This window comes from Typopeltis vanoorti, chromosome 17 (genome assembly GCF_054136105.1).
Source record: "Typopeltis vanoorti isolate ZY-2024b chromosome 17, IOZ_Tvanoo_1.0, whole genome shotgun sequence".
NCBI classification, from domain to species: Eukaryota; Metazoa; Arthropoda; class Arachnida; order Uropygi; family Thelyphonidae; genus Typopeltis; species Typopeltis vanoorti.
Window position 1 is genome coordinate 78,079,577 of NC_143565.1, and position 21,096 is coordinate 78,100,672.

General features: G+C 35.1%; 1 protein-coding gene across 6 annotated transcripts in view; it reads right to left on the reverse strand.

The window, feature by feature from the left end:
• The window catches only part of Khc-73 (Kinesin heavy chain 73), an 842,240-nt gene that overhangs the window by 82,025 nt on the left and 739,119 nt on the right, over positions 1-21,096 (reverse strand). For all 6 annotated transcript variants that reach the window (XM_090407555.1, XM_090407554.1, XM_090407553.1 and 3 more), the window contains 2 exons: positions 18,094-18,327; positions 10,301-10,473 (listed from right to left, as the gene is read on the reverse strand). In XM_090407555.1, coding sequence (XP_090263681.1) covers positions 10,301-10,473; positions 18,094-18,327 — 407 coding nt within the window. The remainder of the gene's footprint in view (positions 1-10,300; positions 10,474-18,093; positions 18,328-21,096) is intronic.

The following is a 21,096-nucleotide window of genomic DNA, read 5'->3' on the forward strand; positions in this document are numbered from 1 at the left end:
GGTTTACACAATGACAGTTGACCCATGAGTCCATCTGTTTTATCTTTGAGCAGTTTTGCAACTCCCTTTTGCTTTCCAATCATGACAGCTGCTCCATCAGATCCTAGGCCCACCAGATTACAAGTTTTTAAGCCTAGACTGTCAATGGTTTCAATTACTTTATTAGTTATAGTCTCAGCTTTGCCATCAATAATATTGCAAGTTGATACAAAACTAACCCTGACCTCTTTTCTAAGTCGACAAACATATTTAATGTACACAATCAGCTGTTTTAAAACTGAGATGTCTGTTCCCATAAAACACTGAAATAATCTGCAGAATGGATATTTTTCAGTATTTCAGATCTAATTTCTGAAATACTGAAATTAGATCAATCTAATGGGATCAATCAACTCTTGCATTATTCTTTCTCAGGTATAATGTGCATTTTTACCAACGTTAAGATGTTCTAAGTAGGAACAGCCCATAGCCTTGCAATGCTCAAGCAATTTTTCAAATAATGTAGTATGTGGTAACTCATTTTTTGCTAACCAATACAGATCTTAAAGTTTAAAGATCTTTAATGTCTGCAAATTATTCAAAATTGAAATTGATTTTTCAATTTGCACTATTCCAGTTTCTTCTAGTATACATTTTTCAATTATATCTGAACAAGAATCAGTGTGTTACTTGCTTTGTTCATGGTCAACCAAGCTTTCTTTTCAAAGTCTTCTGCATGGCATAGTCATCCAAGTCACTTCCTTGTTTTGGGTCGTCTCTTTCCATATTTTATACATGTGGAACACATCATTCCATTATCTTTCACCACTAATCAATGGAATTTTTTAAACCCACTCATTGTTAATATCCGATAAGCGGTGTTTAGATGCACATTTTACATTTGAAAGAGACTCTGCAGAAATCGACGATTCTGTTGTTGGTTTGGTGTCTTCGCTACTATGCTTATCAGTTTCATCTTTCTTAAAATAACTTAAGAGTGTGGTTTTCTGACTTGGCTTTTTACTCATTATGGGATAATTTAATAAATACAAAATATCATTGTTATTAAATTAATCAGAACAAATCACTGAATTGTGCACTGACAGTAATACCCGAGACACATAATGCATGTTATTTCGGTCCTTATTTACAGTCTTAACTCCTCCACTTTAAAGGCTCACAATTCTACGATTCCTTTTTCAGAATCTTCTATTAATATGCCCCCTATTGTAACAAAAACTTAATTTCCTAAGAACAAAATTTTGCCCCACCTGCATTCTTAAACTTACATTAGCTCTCTTTTGTCTATCCTCTGTTCTCTGATACCGAATGCTCTCGTTATCTTCATTACAATATTGAATGCTCTCTCTGTCAGCTGTCAATCACCCATCAAACTCCTTGGTGAGCATGTGCACTACATGAAAGTGGCAAGCAAGAAGTTATGTATAATTGCTGACGTGTCATCGCCGTTAGCGTTACGAGAATGTCTTTACAAAACACGGCACTTAATAATTTTAAACTCAATCCTGTTCCTTTACCACAACAAAATTTCTGAAATTAATACAACTATTCAAATCCAGTAAGTACATAATTATTTTTTAAATGCTTCACATTTCATTTTGACAAAATAACATCAATAACATGCATATCGCAAGTGCCAACAATATGTGGTATGAAACCAAAACTAATAAGTACTAACATAAACAATTTGAAAATATTCAGAATTTTAAATTACGACTATTTTTACAGGTGTGCATCAAAGTGAATATCCAAAGCTCTCGAGATTGGCTTGCAGAGTAAGAAATTGAGCTGGTCTCACGAGTATCGCGACTCTCCGGTTCGATTCTCATGACTGTTAATTAAAAAATGTCTAAAATTATTTTTCCATTCTTGCTCATTATTTAGCCATGTCAATTCACATCATTAATTAGCCGGGCAGTTAGTAAAACCAGCCGGGCAGTGGGTCCAACATTCTTTTACATCCAACTGCAACCCCCCCCTCCTTTCCCACAAAAGCTTCTCCTCTGTCTTTCACTCCATCTACTTCCCTAATTTATAATTAGGGAAGTAGATGGAGTAATTCCATAATTGCACTTCCTTATTATTCATGTGCAAAAATGTGTTCAATTGTGTGAAAATGATCATGTATCATTATTAAATAAATAAATAATACATGGTATGTGTCATTCATAAATGCATGCCTCATAGAATGATAACTAAATTTCAAGTAGTTAACATATTTGCTTCAACACCTGTGAGCTATACACGGTAAAAATTAGTCAAACATTACCAAACTGTTTAAAATTGATCAGGTCCATGATTAAATACATGACTATGATCAGCATTTAAAAACACACACATCTGCTAGGGGTGCTTAAGGGTCAAAGCTGTATAACTGAGAGGAGACCTCCACATAGCCTTTAAAGGAATGCGGAGAACCGACCAGGGCTTCTGACCTAATGTCCAATCCTCACCTTCTCGTGGTGCACCCTGTTGGGTATCTACTTTGATACTGAACGAACGAGGATGGGCTGGCAATTTGGGATTTAGCCGACCAAATTGTATTCTTATTGGTTAAACCAAAATAAAAAATGATGGTACAACATGACAAAATTTCATGCCGGCTGGGGCGTCGCCCGGTTAAACAAGGCCCCCGTTGTTTTCGCCAGGGAACCAGGGCGAACAGCGAAAAGTCAGCTACTGGAACAAATCTGAAAACAAACCCCAACTCAACATCACCAGAGTTAAAGATCGGTACTATCAACGTAAGAAGCCTGAATGGCAAAGAAATGGAGCTAGCTGAGGAATTAGATAAGTACCAGATCGACATAATAGGGGTGACTGAAACAAAAAAGACCAAAACTGGTGAGATCTTTCTGAGCAATAAATACAAAATGTTATATTCAGGCAATACCAATCAAGGAAAAGAAGGAGTAGCCATAGTATTCAACACAAAATACGAGGCTAATCTTCTTGAATGGCAGTCAGTCTAAAGTAGAGTAATGTGGGCAAATATGACAATGGGGAACTGGACAATGAGACTTATTTGTGCCTATGGTCCCACAGAAGGTTCTACTAAGGTAGAAGTGGAGGAATTTTTTGAGGCTTTAGAAAAAGCAACTGACACAATGAAAAAGGAAAAGTTGGTCCTTGTTGGGGATCTAAATAGTAGAGTAGGAAATGATTGTGAGACATACAAAAATATTTTGGGAAAATTTGGAGAAAAGAGCAAAGCTAATAATAATGGCAAATATCTGTTGGATTTCTGCTCAGGACATGGACTGGTTATTACTAACACCATGTTCCAACATAAAAATGTGCACAAATTCACATGGAGAGAAGAGGCTAGGAATAAGAAAAGTCTCATTGACTATGTTATTGTTGATAGTGATGTTTTCTCCCTGGTGCAGGACACCAGAGTGTACAGAGGATTTGAAATTGGAAGTGATCACTATTTAGTCTTGAGCAGGATAAAATTGAATTTCATATTGAAAAGAATAACATGTAAGAAAGTTTTAAAGCGAATAAAAGTTGAGCAGCTCTCAGATGTTAACTGTAGACTAAAATACAGAAATATTATTGAAAAGAAAATGAAAGAGTTTGAGAACAGGAATCAAACCTTGGAGATTCAGTGGCAAACTCTGAAGGAAACATTGATTGATTCTGCCAGAGAGGCATGTGGTGAGGTTGTGTGCAAAGATAAAAAAATCAGAACTCCCTGGTGGACACAGGAAGTTAAAGAGGCAGTGAAGGAAAAGAAAAAAGCATATCAAAAGTTCCTGGCAAATAAGTCAGCTTTTACTCTTACAGAATACAGAGACAAATGTAAGAAAGCTAAACAGTGTGTAAAACTAGCTAAACAAAAGTCATGGGAGGACTTTGGCAAGAATATAGAAAATAAATATCAAGAAGGTGGCAAAATATTCTGGAGGTTGTTGAAGAAGCTTAGGAATGGAGGAAAGAGTGCTGTAAAAGGAATTAGAGATGATAAAGGTGAAATGAAAACAGGAGAAAAAGATATCCTTGAAGTATGGAGTAATTACTTTGAAAAACTGCTAAATGAAACAAGCAGTGATGACAGCACAGTGATAAAAAACACTGACCAGGCATGCAGTCAGGAATACATATCCATACTTGAAGTAGAAAAAGCCATCAAAGGCTTGAAATGTGGAAAGGCAGCAGGAGTAGATGATATTCGACCAGAAATGCTGAAGTATGGTGGTATAAGAGTCTTACAGTGGCTGCACTGCATAGTTCAGAAAGCCTGGACAGAGGGACGAATTCCCGATGATTGGAGTAGAGCTCTCATAGTACCCATATATAAAAAGGGAAATAAAACTGAATGTGAGAATTACAGAGGTATTTCCCTACTGAGTGTTCCTGGAAAGATCTATGCAAGTATACTTGAGAAACGGTTGAGAAGAATTGTGGAAGAAAAGCTTGGTGAAGAACAAGCTGGATTCAGGCCAAATAGAGGCTGTCAGGATCAGATCTTCACTTTACGACAAATAGTCGAGAAAGCATGGGAATATAACAAAGATCTGTATTTAAGTTTTGTAGATTTGGAAAAGGCATATGACAAGGTGCCAAGAGAGAAGCTATTCAATACGCTGCAGTTATATGGTGTCAATGGGGCATTATATCAAGCAATACTTAGTCTTTATTTGAGTTGTGAGTCAGCAGTTAGAATTGAAGGAAGTACAGGAAGATGGTTTAATGTTAAATCTGGTGTGAGACAAGGATGTACATTATCCCCTCTGTTATTCATTATCTATATGGATCACATTATGAAGGAATCCGGTATTAAACCTGATATCAAAATTGGGGATGTTAATGTCAGCTCTTTGCTTTATGCGGATGATGTTATACTTCTAAATAAATCCGCTACAAGTCTACAAGATTCTCTGACTAAATTGAATAGCTGTTGTAATAGATATGGTATGAAGGTCAGCAATAAAAAGACAAAGACAATGAAAATAGGCAGAATCATTGAAAATGTCAACTGTGTTGTGAATGGAGAACCTGTGGAACAAGTAAAACATTTCAGCTACTTAGGCACAATTTTTACTGAAGATGGTAAACTAAATATAGAAATAGACAACAGAATCAGCAAAGCTGGTATCGTGGGAAGTCAATTGAATAAATTCATATGGAATAAGAAAGAAATTAGTCGGAACACTAAATTAGCTGTATACAAGACTGTGTTCAAACCAATTTTAACTTATGGATCTGAGAGCTGGGTCAGAAGTAAAACACTTGACCAAAGACTAGAGACTGCAGATATGAGAGTCCTGAGAAAGATTAGAGGTGTGAACAGATGGCATCAATGGCAATATCATATTAAAAATGAGGATATTAGGAAAGAACTTGACATTGTCAGCATCCAGGAATGCGTTAGCAGAGCCAATCTCAGATAGTATGGTCACTTAAATAGAATGGGAGAGGAAAGATTAGCAAAACAAGTGTTCTCTGCCAGGTTGGCAGGAAAACGACCCAGAGGAAGACCAAGATATAGGTGGATTGATACGGTACAAAGTGCCTTAGACGATAGAAATATAAGATCTGATAATGTTGGAGTCTTGACAAGTAACAGACTGATTTGGAGGAAAATTGTAGATAGGAAGTTAGTAATGATGTAATTTTTTCATGTAGTACTGTCATATCCTGTACACCCCTTGAGGGTACATGGCAGGAATTTGATGATGATGATGATGATGACATCTGCTAATCCGTGATGGATGGGAATTCTTTTCTGATGAGTAAGAATCAGAAGAGTTTCAGTTTAATCGTCTGTTTTATTTACATAATGCCAATTGTTTCATGTTTTATGCTATAAATAAACAGTTTTTTTTTTTTTTTTTTGCATGTTTACATTACTTATTTCACCCATTAGGAATGGTGGTCATTACAAATGCCTGTTTGGTTATTATTTTTTTTTGTTGTAATGGAAGAAAGGATAGGATATGCACACATCATTTTAAGTTCTAGAGGCAATCATAATTCATGAATGCACTAATAATATAGTTATATGTGTATTTTTATTAAGAGTTTTTTTAATGATAGTGAATGGTTTTCAATATTTATAGTGGCAGAGAAGAAATTGTTTTTATAAAAGTGATTAATGATATAAGTGTTAGAAGTGCAAAGATAGTGAAAAATAGCATCATTACAAAAAAAAAAAATAATAATAATAAATAAATAAAAAAAAACAATAATAATAAATGGTCTTGTATCTTTGTGTAAAATGCGTGTTTTTTTTTTTCTTTGCAGACTGATGAACACACTAATGCATAAGTAGTTAACACATTTGCTTTTTGACTTCACATCAAGTTATTCAAATATTACTTAATTCACAGTACAAAACAGTGGTAGTTATACAGAGGCACTTCAATACTGATAGTTATACAGTGCAAAAATTAGCCATAGAATTAAAAAAAATTTAGGAACTGATTAAATACATGACTGTGATATATCAGGCAACTGTGTAGAGTACATCCTTCTGAATTACTTCACCTTTGGTATCAGTGGAAGCTGACCCAGAAGAGATAAGACCTTAATAAAGGTTAAAACTGATCTAGGTAGTGCCCCTTCCCATAATGTATAGCATTATAGACACCTGAATATATACAAGTAGCCTAGTTGTGAATAAACTTCAAGCACAAACTTGTTTACTTACACTTAAAGGATTAAATAAGAATATAATTTCCTGGCATTTTAAATGTAGTGTCTGACTAGTGAGTCAGCACAAAATTTTTCTATATTTCACGGATTAGATTTTCACAGCTATTGGACATTTTTCCAAACATTACCTTATATGACCATATAGCTGAATAATAAAGTAGAAAAAAAACTATTTATTTCTAAAAAGCACTACTAGTTTCATCTTTCTAGAAGATTTCACTGGGTGTATTATGTAGAAGTGAAAAAATTCAGAGATACATAAAAATACATTACTTGAGTACATTCACCATAGTTTTAATTTATTAACAGACTTATTTTTCACGGTATTAACAACACTTTTATCACAAAGATGTTTTATTAACGCTTATATTTCGCTGATTTTCAACTCAGCATCATTGGAGCACAATACACTTGTATACATGACAGTGAGTGAGTGAAACAATATAATTGCAAAAGACAAAAGCTCTATAACAAGAACTAATCAACGTGTTAAATCCTGAAATATGGACTGTCTTACAGCACATCTCCAAAGTTGCAGCAAAAAAAAAAGAATTCACAAAAGTAAAAAGCAAACCCCTAAAGAAATATGAACTCCTACAACAGCGCCAACATACGAAGTCCCGACCACAACTTCGACGAGACCACGTGGTCGTAAACCTATCGTCAGAAACAATCACTGAAGAAGCCAAAAACGCTCTCAGTCTAGGACATAACTTTGCCATCATGCCCAAACAAATTTCTAAACTAGAAATTATGATGAAAGTAGAATGAGGTATCCACGATCATCTACCAGCAATGGCCAATAACGTGTGACTAGATATAGCAAGTTTGCTAAACAAGACTAAGCCTCCAAGAAGCAATATGCCACATAAGCAAATAACTGCCCTAAAAAAGTTATATAATAATAAAAATATTTTCGCTGATTTTCAACTCAGCATCATTGGAGCACAATACACTTGTATACATGACAGTGAGTGAGTGAAACAATATAATTGCAAAAGACAAAAGCTCTATAACAAGATCTAATCAACGTGTTAAATCCTGAAATATGGACTGTCTTACAGCACATCTCCGAAGTTGCAGCAAAAAAAAAGAATTCACAAAAGTAAAAAGCAAACCCCTAAAGAAATATGAACTCCTACAACAGCGCCAACATATGAAGTCCCGACCACAACTTCGATGAGACCACGTGGTCGTAAACCTATCGTCGGAAACAATCACTGAAGAAGCCAAGAACGCTCTCAGTCTAGGACATAACTTTGCCATCACGCCCAAACAAATTTCTAAACTAGAAATTATGATGAAAGTAGAATGAGGTATCCACGATTTTCTACCAGCAATGGCCAATAACGTGTGACTAGATATAGCAAGTTTTCTAAACAAGACTAAGCCTCCAAGAAGCAATATGCCACATAAGCAAATAACTGCCCTAAAAAAGTTATATAATACTAAAAATATTATCATTACAAAAGCCGATAAAGGAAATGCAACAGTTATCATGAATCAAGAAGAGTATAACAGAAATATGCAAGATCTCATATGTGACAGTTCCACATATCAAATTATACATCAAGACCTTACGATGTCTCAAAAGAAAAAAGTCTGAAAATTACTGAAAAAAGTGACATCATGGCCCAAAGAAATCATCAGGAAAATAAAACTAATTCATGTTAAACCACCCCGTATTTATGGCTTACCAAAAATCCACAAAACTAATATCCCCCTACGTCCCATAGTTGATAGCATAGATAGTCCCACATATAAACTGGCCCGGCATTTAGCCAAGTCGCTTCCCCCCTCCACACACACACTGGCAACTCCTCTACTTTTGTAAAAAATTCAGTCCATTTCAAAATACTGGTTAAAAATCTATTCTTAAAAGATTCAGACATAATGGTTAGTTTCGATGTCACCTCCTTATTTACCAATGTACCACATATAGACACTCTTGATTTAATCAAGTCTAAATTTCCCCCTGATATTTTTGAATTATTTCAATTTACCATGAATGCAGGTTACTTTACATGGGGAGGAAAATTCTATAAACAGATTAATGGTACTGCTATGGGTTCCCCCCCTCTCCCCCATTAGCAAATTTTTACATGGAACACTTTGAAAACAAAGTACTTACCACAGCTACATACAAGCCATGTGTGGTTATGCTATGTAGATGATGTGTTTGCCATCTGGCCCCATGGACAAGACACTCTGGATGCTTTTGTCACCTACCTAAACAGCCAACACCCCAAAATTGACTTCACAGTAGAAAAAGAATCAAATAACTGTTTACCATTTCTTGACACATTAGTCACCCGCCTTTCAGATGGATCAGTATCTTTTTCTATTTACAGAAAGCCTACACACACAGGAAGATACCTACATAAACACCAACAGTATGGCATTTTAAAAACACTTACACACAGAGCCAGAGCCATTTGTTCTAACGATACAGCTCTGACCAGTGAACTCCAATACCTGAGCCATACGTTCTTAGCCAACAGCTACAATCCCTACAAAATAGATAAAATAATACAAATGCCCATTACTCTGCCCTCCCCTAATACACAAGAATACAACATGACCATTTCTATTCCCTATATCAGAGGTGCATCAGAAAAGATAACCAAAGTATTGTTGAAACATGGCCTTCGCAACACTTTCATACCTCATGTCAAGCTGGCAACTCTGATCTGCTCGCCTAAGGATAAACTTCGCCCTTTAGCACACCCAGGAGTGTATGAAGTTCCTTGTGACTGTGACTCGGCCAATTATGGGCAAACAGGAAGATCAGTGAACATTCGCCTGAAAGAACATGAAAGATACATTTGCTACTATTACCATAGCAAGTCAGGACTGGCAGACCACGCTATGGACACTCCTCCACACAGAATTAGATGGAGGAAAACGAATGTGCTAGTTAGGAGTCGTTATAGATCTGAAAGATTATTTTTTGAGTCAGCAATGGCTTTGAAGAATTCTCCCAACCTTAACAAATACGGTTGCATTAATTTGCCAAAAATTTGGGAGACGGTTATCCTAAGAAAAACTCCTGGATAGCTGCCCCCCCCTGTTAGAGGGTGCCAAAAATAGGACTTCATCATCATCATCATCATCATCATCATCAAATTCCTGCCATGTACCCTCAAGGGGTGTACAGGATATGACAGTACTACATGAAAAAATTACAAAAAATAGGACTTTAGATGTTGAAAGTTTATTTTTCCCTTGGTTAGACTATAATAAATTTAGTTTAATCCTTTATCCAAGTGTGAGCAAACAAAGTTTGTGCCTGAAAGTATCTTCAGGACTGGAGTAAGGTGGTACAACACCAGACAACTTGTTGCAAAGGTGGAGCAAGCTAACATCACTCCTATCTCAGTATCTCCCATAATTCAAAACACATCTCCTTGCGGATATGTATAATGTCATGCATTAAGGGAAGGGCCACTACCCAAATGCCATCTATCGCCTATCATCACCACCACTAGTATTTTCCATACAATCACAAACATCCATGCCCATGGCAGGATTCGAACCCGCAGCCTTCTGGCTGGAGAGTGGATACGCTGATCACTTGGCCAATCAGGCCAGCTATGATAATTCAAATACTAGATAAAATAAGCAATTAATTTTTACTCACCACTCTTCAATTATTAATGACTCCTTGTGGGCAACAGGAATAAATTCTTTATCAGGCGTGTCATCAACACTCATACTACGGATGGAGGTGATATCTTCTAATGAAACAGGTGTGGCAGACATACCCTGAGAACCATAGCCACTGGAAACTATGCTTGGAGTGCCTGCCTTTGTCTACAATCAGAAAGTTAAAAAGTATTTGAAATGTAAGAATAAAAAAATTCAAAATGTCTATGCAAATATGCAAAATCAATTCACAGTGAAGAACTTATGGAGACACAATACACATGTTAGAATGATTACTTTATTTAATACTAGGAAAGTAACACATTCAACGTTTCGACCTCTGTATTAAGGTCATCATCAGGAAAAATATATATGTATAAGATGCAAGCTACATGACACTGCACTATACAAAAGTAAGAAGAATCTAAATGCTTGTTAATCATTTAACCTAGCCTGACCTCTTGTAGAAAAAAAAAAAAAAATAAATAAATAATAAAGAAAATAAAAAGAAATATATATATAAAAAATTTATACTTAAAAATAAAATAAAAACGAACTATATTAAACGTTCTAAAGTCCTCTCGTATTCAGATTTTCTTCTGTTTGGGCTTGTTCTGATTGCTATGCAGATTGCTGATGGGTCCTCCATATTCTTGGGATGATTAATCCATCATTTTTGTTTTCAGGTTTGGATAATGTTGCACTTCACAAGCTTCTTTGAATTTGAATTAGTTTTTTGGTTGTTACAACCAAAAAAAAAACAAAAAAAAAAACTAATATCCATTACGCCTGCACTCCCAGAATTTATGGCCTGCCAAAAATACACAAAACAAACACCACTACGACTGATAGTTGAAGGAATCGACAGCCCTAATTATCACTTAGCCAAGAAATTAGCAGCCAAACGATGTAAGTCAAATGACATATGAAACTTGTCAGGTTTGTTTATTTTTATATATCTTAATAAACATGTGGTCGCAATACCAGAATCTTTCTTTTGAAGATTTATTAGTTAGTTTGACATAACTGTCCTTTTCACTAATGTCCCAATCAATGATACTATTCTTCTCTTACAAAATATATTTCTGCCCAACATCACGGCCCTCTTTGCCCATGTACTCCGTTCCAGGTATTTCGTGTGGCAAAATGATTTTTACCTACAAAAGAAAGGTACGGTCATGGGCTCACCACTCTCCCCTCCCAGCTAATTTTTACATGGAAGACTTTGAGCAACGAGGTTTAGATTCGGCCAGCCTAAAGCCCAAAGTCTAGCTCAGATATGTTGATGATATTTTTGCCATTTGGCCCCATGGACGCAAAACTTCAAATACATTCCTAAGCTACCTGAACAAACAACACAAACGTATCCAATTCACCATTGAAATTGAAAACAACAACTCTCTTCCTTTTCTAGACACACTTCACATGTCTTCTCTCAGGCTGTCTCTCCTTTACAGTCTACTGCAAACCTACAGACAGGAGACAATACATACATAAAAATTCATACCACCATCCAACATAGAAACTAGGGATCATCAGAACACTCAAACACAGAGCCATAACAATTTGCTACAATGAACAAGCTCTGAACCAAGAATTTGAAATCATTAACCAAGTATTTGTAAAAAAATGACTACAATAAAAAATTTAAAAAAATAATAAAAAAAAAAAAAACGGTTCACAAGATCCTCCATAAAAATGCCATTAAAAACAAAAAAAAATTATAAAAATGCCAAAAGTCATACATTAGGGGCATTTCAGAAAAAATAGATAGAACACTACTTAAATACATTAAGCCTACCTTCAAACCCTTGACAAAATTAAGAAATTTACTTAGCTCTTTCATATCTGAAAGAGAAAGAAAGAAAGAAAGAAAGAAAGAAAGAAAGTTTTCCATAATGTAGTTGTGGCATTTGTCCTCCAGCTGAAAAAAACTGAGTTTTCGTCCCATCTAGATGTGAGGAATTTATACTTATAAATAATTTTGAAATTACAGGTATGTTTGCTAGTATAAGGTTTTTTTTTCACCTCTTGTCAAAGAGGGTTTTCATACCTTTCCTTGGTTGTAATGCCAACCGGTTTAAACTTATTTAAGAAAAAATTAAGTTTAGGAAAGCCTAATTATTTGCTGTGACATGACAACAGGCAGAGTACATAATGAAGATGAGATAAAAATTTTTCTGTTATATTTATTGTGCAGGAGTGTAATTGTTCCAAATGTAACTAACACTTACATTGAAAGTGAAATTCATTCTAACACTCAACTTTATATGCATAGCATTAATGGTTAGCAATAATCATACTTGCTAGTGAAAAGACAACAAAAAAAAAAAAAAACTTTTTTTGTTGTCAAATTTCAAATATGATTTCTCTCTCCCCTCACATTTCAATTTATTTCTGCTTTATGATCATAACTGAACTCGATGCCAATAGTCTATTGTCTTTTGTACAGAACATGTGGAGCTATGTGTTCAATTTTTGAGATAAGCTGACATCTAAAAGATGTTATAATTTTGTTTTATGATGGATTTTTAAAAATTTTTCCAAATATAGGTCAAAGCCTAGAATGGTAATGTATACACAGAACAGACCAGAAGCAAGTAAGAAAATTATCATGGATAATCATGAAAAGATGTATTTTGTAATTGCATTCTTATATAGTTACATCTTCATTATTATAATATTGAATAATGTTACCGTATAAGAATGCAATTTTTTGGTCCACTTGTGATAAAAACAAGAAAAATAAAATTATTATAATTTTGTTTAGACAATAGAAATGCAATTAAAAAAAAAGAAAAAGAAAGAAAAAAAAAGAATTTTTCTTAAAGCAGTCTGTAACCAAGGGCTCCTTAAACAAAGTTTGTACTTTCCCATACAAACTTTGTCTGCTTACACTTGGATAAAGGATGAAACCAAGAATATAATTTTTTGGCATGTTTAATTATAGTATAACCAAGTGAAAAAACTTCAACATCTATCTCAAATCCAGAGTATTCTAGTAATAATGTGTAACACCTTTTGACTACAGTACTTGTATATGGAAATATGACTTCTGCATTACTTCAACCTTGATATCACCTCTTGGTCTGGCTCTCATTCATGAGACCTCAATAAATGTTGAATTGGGCTTCCAGTCTTAAAATTCTGCTATTTAAGCAATATAGCTCTAAAAAAATCAACAGTGGTTGCAGACATACTACAACATTCTGTGCTTAACTCTAAGATTGCTACAACATTCTAGCATTGACATTCTTTCCATGAAAAAAAGTTACATTGGGTATAAAGAAATCTTTAATCTCTTTCACTGAACTTCTGCAGATCCAATTGGATCTTTAACATTGGAGATCCATTCTGTGACATCTGCCCACTTGCCATGCATATTTGGAACAGATCATATATGTTGGGAATTCCATTACTTACAACAGAACAGGTTATTTTTTTTTTGCAGTACCCACCACCTGTCAGCAATCATCATCATCATCATCATCATCAAATTCCTGCCATGTACCCTCAAGGGGTGTACAGGATATGACAGTACTACATGAAAAAATTACATCATTACTAACTTCCTATCTACAATTTTCCTCCAAATCAGTCTGTTACTTGTCAAGACTCCAACATTATCAGATCTTATATTTCTATAGTCTAAGGCACTTTGTACCGTATCAATCCACCTATATCTTGGTCTTCCTCTGGGTCGTTTTCCTGCCAACCTGGCAGAGAACACTTGTTTTGCTAATCTTTCCTCACCCATTCTATTTAAGTGACCATACCATCTGAGATTAGCTCTGCTAACACATTCCTGGATGCTGACAATGTCAAGTTCTTTCCTAATATCCTCATTTTTAATATGATATTGCCATTGATGCCATCTGTTCACGCCTCTAATCTTTCTCAGGACTCTCATATCTGCGGTCTCTAGTCTTTGGTCAAGTGTTTTACTTCTGACCCAGCTCTCAGATCCATAAGTTAAAATTGGTTTGAACACAGTCTTGTATACAGCTAATTTAGTGTTCCGACTAATTTCTTTCTTATTCCATATGAATTTATTCAATTGACTTCCCACGATACCAGCTTTGCTGATTCTGTTGTCTATTTCTATATTTAGTTTACCATCTTCAGTAAAAATTGTGCCTAAGTAGCTGAAATGTTTTACTTGTTCCACAGGTTCTCCATTCACAACACAGTTGACATTTTCAATGATTCTGCCTATTTTCATTGTCTTTGTCTTTTTATTGCTGACCTTCATACCATATCTATTACAACAGCTATTCAATTTAGTCAGAGAATCTTGCAGACTTGTAGCGGATTTATTAAGAAGTATAACATCATCCGCATAAAGCAAAGAGCTGACATTAACATCTCCAATTTTGATATCAGGTTTAATACCACATTCCTTCATAATGTGATCCATATAGATAATGAATAACAGAGGGGATAATGTACATCCTTGTCTCACACCAGATTTAACATTAAACCATCTTCCTGTACTTCCTTCAATTCTAACTGCTGACTCACAACTCAAATAAAGACTAAGTATTGCTTGATATAATGCCCCATTGACACCATATAACTGCAGCGTATTGAATAGCTTCTCTCTTGGCACCTTGTCATATGCCTTTTCCAAATCGACAAAACTTAAATACAGATCTTTGTTATATTCCCGTGCTTTCTCGACTATTTGTCGTAAAGTGAAGATCTGATCCTGACAGCCTCTATTTGGCCTGAATCCAGCTTGTTCTTCACCAAGCTTTTCTTCCACAATTCTTCTCAACCGTTTCTCAAGTATACTTGCATAGATCTTGCCAGGAACACTCAGTAGGGAAATACCTCTGTAATTCTCACATTCAGTTTTATTTCCCTTTTTATATATGGGTACTATGAGAGCTCTACTCCAATCATCGGGAATTCGTCCCTCTGTCCATGCTTTTTGAACTATGCAGTGCAGCCACTGTAAGACTCTTATACCACCATACTTCAGCATTTCTGGTCGAATATCATCTACTCCTGCTGCCTTTCCACATTTCAAGCCTTTGATGGCTTTTTCTACTTCAAGTATGGATATGTATTCCTGACTGCATGCCTGGTCAGTGTTTTTTATCACTGTGCAGTCATCACTGCTTGTTTCATTTAGCAGTTTTTCAAAGTAATTACTCCATACTTCAAGGATATCTTTTTCTCCTGATTTCATGTCACCTTTATCATCTCTAATTCCTTTTACAGCACTCTTTCCTCCATTCCTAAGCTTCTTCAACAACCTCCAGAATATTTTGCCACCTTCTTGATATTTATTTTCTATATTCTTGCCAAAGTCCTCCCATGACTTTTGTTTAGCTAGTTTTACACACTGTTTAGCTTTCTTACATTTGTCTCTGTATTCTGTAAGAGTAAAAGCTGACTTATTTGCCAGGAACTTTTGATATGCTTTCTTCTTTTCCTTCACTGCCTCTTTAACTTCCTGTGTCCACCAGGGAGTTCTGATTTTTTTATCCTTACAGACAACCTCACCACATGCCTCTCTGGCAGAATCAATCAATGTTTCCTTCAGAGTTTGCCACTGAATCTCCAAGGTTTGATTAATGTTCTCAAACTCTTTCATTTTCTTTTCAATAATATTTCTGTATTTTAGTCTACAGTTTACATCTGAGAGCTGCTCAACTTTTATTCGCTTTAAAACTTTCTTACATGTTATTCTTTTCAATATGAAATTCAATTTTATCCTGCTCAAGACTAAATAGTGATCACTTCCAATTTCAAATCCTCTGTACACTCTGGTGTCCTGCACCAGGGAGAAAACATCACTATCAACAATAACATAGTCAATGAGACTTTTCTTATTCCTAGCCTCTTCTCTCCATGTGAATTTGTGCACATTTTTATGTTGGAACATGGTGTTAGTAATAACCAGTCCATGTCCTGAGCAGAAATCCAACAGATATTTGACATTATTATTAGCTTTGCTCTTTTCTCCAAATTTTCCCAAAATATTTTTGTATGTCTCACAATCATTTCCTACTCTACTATTTAGATCCCCAACAAGGACCAACTTTTCCTTTTTCATTGTGTCAGTTGCTTTTTCTAAAGCCTCAAAAAATTCCTCCACTTCTACCTTAGTAGAACCTTCTGTGGGACCATAGGCACAAATAAGTCTCATTGTCCAGTTCCCCATTCTCATATTTGCCCACATTACTCTACTTGAGACTGACTGCCATTCAAGAAGATTAGCCTCGTATTTTGTGTTGAATACTATGGCTACTCCTTCTTTTCCTTGATTGGTATTGCCTGAATATAACATTTTGTATTTATTGCTCAGAAAGATCTCACCAGTTTTGGTCTTTTTTGTTTCAGTCACCCCTATTATGTCGATCTGGTACTTATCTAATTCCTCAGCTAGCTCCATTTCTTTGCCATTCAGGCTTCTTACGTTGATAGTACCGATCTTTAACTCTGGTGATGTTGAGTTGGGGTTTGTTTTCAGATTTGTTCCAGTAGCTGACTTTTCGCTGTTCGCCCTGGTTCCCTGGCGAAAACAACGGGGGCCTTGTTTAACTGGGCGACGCCCCAGCCGGCATGAAATTTTGTCATGTTGTACCATCATTTTTTATTTTGGTTTAACCAATAAGAATACAATTTGGTCGGCTAAATCCCAAATTGCCAGCCCATCCTCGTTCGTTCAGTATCAAAGTAGATACCCAACAGGGTGCACCACGAGAAGGTGAGGATTGGACATTAGGTCAGAAGCCCTGGTCGGTTCTCCGCATTCCTTTAAAGGCTATGTGGAGGTCTCATCTCAGTTATACAGCTTTGACTCTTAAGCACCCCTGTCAGCAATGGGAAGAGAATATTGATTTTTATACTTAATGAATTAAAATATCATTAATGGATGGTAAGAAAGAAACGTGGATTTGAAAACCAGCAATATGACATACAAATGCTTTATAATATTGTATTGTGAAATTTTATTGTTCATGAGATGATTTTTATATTTAGAAAGAAGCATTCTATTTTTACTATGAGAGGTATTTTAAATGGCTCTATCCAATTAGTTCACAATGTGGTTAATTGCAGGGATGACTGGAGAGCAATTCCAGACAGAGAAAGCCAACTCGAGGCGATTAACTCAGATAAGGTTTAGTTTCAATCTTTTGGCTGTTTATCTGCATGAGACTGGTGAAAAAGGAAAACTGATAGCCTTTTTTGGTTATATGATGATATAAAAGAGATGAGGCCTTTTCTCTCTCTCATACTATCTATCTGTCTTTTCTTTCTCCTCATACTATTATTCTTTTGCACCTCTAGGACTATGATGAGCACCCATTTATTTTTTCACCTCAATAAAGGTCGATACCAGTATGGGTAGTGGTCCTTCCCATAATGCATAACATTATACATGTCTGTAAGGTTATGTGCATTGCATTATGGGATACTAAGGCATCTGATGTGAAGTCATTAGCCTTTATACACAAGTAGCCCAGTCATGAAGTGACTTCATGCACAAACTTTGTTTGCTTACAGTTGGATAATGGATGAAACCAATAACATAATTTCTTGTCATCTTTAATTTATGATATTTTATTTAATTTCCAAGTTCACAAATGTGTTATATATTCATTTGGGAAAATTATCTTATGTAGGCCAAATAAATGAAAGTTCTTAAAGTTTAATACAGCTATTTTCCTGAAGTTCTGTAACAATACATGCACAAAAAAATATTAAACTTCAACTGAATTCCATAAAGACAAGACCACTGTACGATGTACTCAAGAGTTCAAATATGAGGCTTACCTGTAAATCCACCAAACTATCACAAGTAAATGAATGCTGAATTCCTAATTTTTCTTGTTCTGTTGAATCAACTTCTATACTTTCTGTGCTACTTTTCATTTCACTCAAGCGAGTTGTGACTGTTTCACTTTCAGGTCCACGATAAGATTCAAATTCTGTAAATTCATCATCATCATTCTGATTCTGCATAAAATGCTTGCAATTTTTTTTATGCCTTTCATCCTCGTCTCCAGACTATAAAAATTAAATAAACACATATAAGAACTATCTTTTCAAGATATCAAGTAATTTTATATAAACTTAGTTTTTAAATTTTAATTAAAATTTTAATTTTAATTTTGTCTAAGAACTATTTTGTCATCTATAAATGTAGCTGCCAAATAATAATCATTTTATATTAAAAAAAATATTTAGTTTTTATTAGGTTTAGGATTATTATAAAAGATTTAATGGATTAAAAAACAATGTTGAAAAACAAAAGGATCAGTGTATGATAAACTGACATTGCTTCTCTGATGACACTGGATAATGTAATTAATATTTAAATGAGATAAAAAAAAGTATATTATATAAATTCATGGAAAAAAAAACAATGACAGTCATTGTTATACTGGCATGGCAGAACCGAGCAAATTCTATGAATAATTATAATGTACTCATTATGGTTTAAATTGGATATATTCATCACAACTCTGACAGATACTTTTGAAAGTTACACAAACTGAAATTTTAGATTTGTTTATCAGAGAGATTTTTCTTTTTTCCTGTTAATGTTTGAGATTCATTTTGATGGCTAGTTGATTTGGACTAGCTGAGAATGCTAAAAATGGACTACAACACCAGCACTGGTAGTCAGTTGAAGCCATCTGCCATGACATGTACTGAATGAGAGAAGAATCTACCAGAATGTCCATTTTGTAAAAGACAAAGGGTAGACCAAAAAAGATAGTAATTTGGCAAGAAGTAATTTTGTGGTAAATTCTATGAATATAATGAACGCATTATGGTTTAAATTGGATATATTCATCACAGCTCTGACAGATATTTTAGAAAGTCACACAAGCTGAAATTTTAGATTTGTCTACCAGAGAGATTTTTTCCAGTTCATTTTTATTTTGGGATTCATTTTGATGATTAGTCTGTTTGGAATAGCTGAGAATGATGTAAAAAGTGACTATAAAAATCAACAGCATTGATGGTCAGTTTAAGCCATCTAATTTTGACAAGATGTTTGGAAAACCCATATATTTGCTCTTGACATTTCCAAGCATTTGATTAGATCAAGTATAGAAGCTTATTCAGCAAAACTACTATCTTATGGTCTATCTTACATCCTTTGTAATTGGGTGACAGGTTTCCATTCCAACTTATTAATTACATCCACATCTAAAAGAATCCTCTCTTTGGATTTCCTACAAGTGCTGGACTTTTCCAGGACACTGTACTTTTTGATCACCCTCTTCCTCCTATAAATAACTTTCACTGATGGGAAATTCTATTCATAGTTTTTCTGATATGCCTTATTTTCATTTGATAAACTTTATAGTGACCAAACATTTCAAGCTTGAAGCTCTTCCATAATCACTACATGAAACATAAACCTCCTTGTCAATAATCTATGGGCTTACTTATCAACTTCACTGCTACTAAAGCATAGCCCTATCTTCTTTCTTGCAAAAAAATTTATCTCACCTCTATCTACATTTGATTAATGAGCTCCCCAGACAAGATAAAATTTCTCATCTCAGGGTATCCGGCCATTCTTGGCATAAATACACTGCATCCATAGCTTCCTCGGCTTCCAACAAAGTGTGTGCTTTATTGAATTAAAACACTTCTTCTCTTACCCCAATTACTAACACTATATAAGTATCAAATTTGCTCAGCCTTTAGATACTATTTTCACACAGACTATTACACTAAAATGATTGATGCTATCTAGAAGAGAGTAATCTGGTTAAACAATGACTATCTCTCACTCTCTCTCTCAGACAGGTTTCTCAAACCTCACTTTACCCAATGTTTCATCTTTAATTTGTGAAATGACTTCCATCGTTCCTGAAATTTCCTGTAAATGGATGCTGCTGTTCACCATCTATTCACAAACTTGGTAAATTATATATATTATTATATATTATATATATAATAATATATTTAATTATATATATATTTCTCTATTATATATAATTACATCCTCTTGTCAGAGGATGTAATTATAAAGGAGGTGTCAAATCACCCACCAATTGGTGAGAGTGACCATGAGGTGATTACCTGGGTAGTTGCCAGCAGTGTGAGAACCTCTGTGAGAAAAGGGTTATGTGGAACTACAAGGGGGGGGGGGGGTGATTATGAAGAGCTCAGGAGACAGTTTGCAGGTGGCATGGAATGAGGAGTTAGCTGGAAAAGAGATCAGTGCAGCTTGGGAGATTTTCAAAAACTATCTAGTAGATGCAATGTCTAATGTATTCCAAGGGTGAGAAGATTAAATAAGGTAAGTGTGAAATGGATAAATAAAGAGATTAAGCATGCGATACAGAGAAAAAGGGCATTATGGAGGCAGCATAAGAGAAGTGGAAATAACCAATTCCATGAGGACTACAAAGACCAGGCAAGGTGGGTGACCTGGTTGGTGAGTGGTAACTAAAGTGAGGTATGAAGAAGGAATGATTCTGGAAGGATGACATTGATTGGAGATACTTAATGAGCAGTTCATAAAGATCTTTCAATCCTGTGGATGTGATTTCATGGAGAGATTGAGATTTGATGATGGGGAGGAGAGACTGATAATAATAATAAATTTAGTTTAATCCTTTATCCAAGTGTGAGCAAACAAAGTTTGCACCTGAAAGTATCTTCACGACTGGGATAAGGTGGTACAACACCAGGGCAACTTGTTGCAAAGGTGGAGCAAGCTACCAACACTCCTATCTCAGTATCTCCCATAATGCAAAACACATCTCCTTGCAGTTATGTATAATGTTATGCATTAAGGGAAGGGCCACT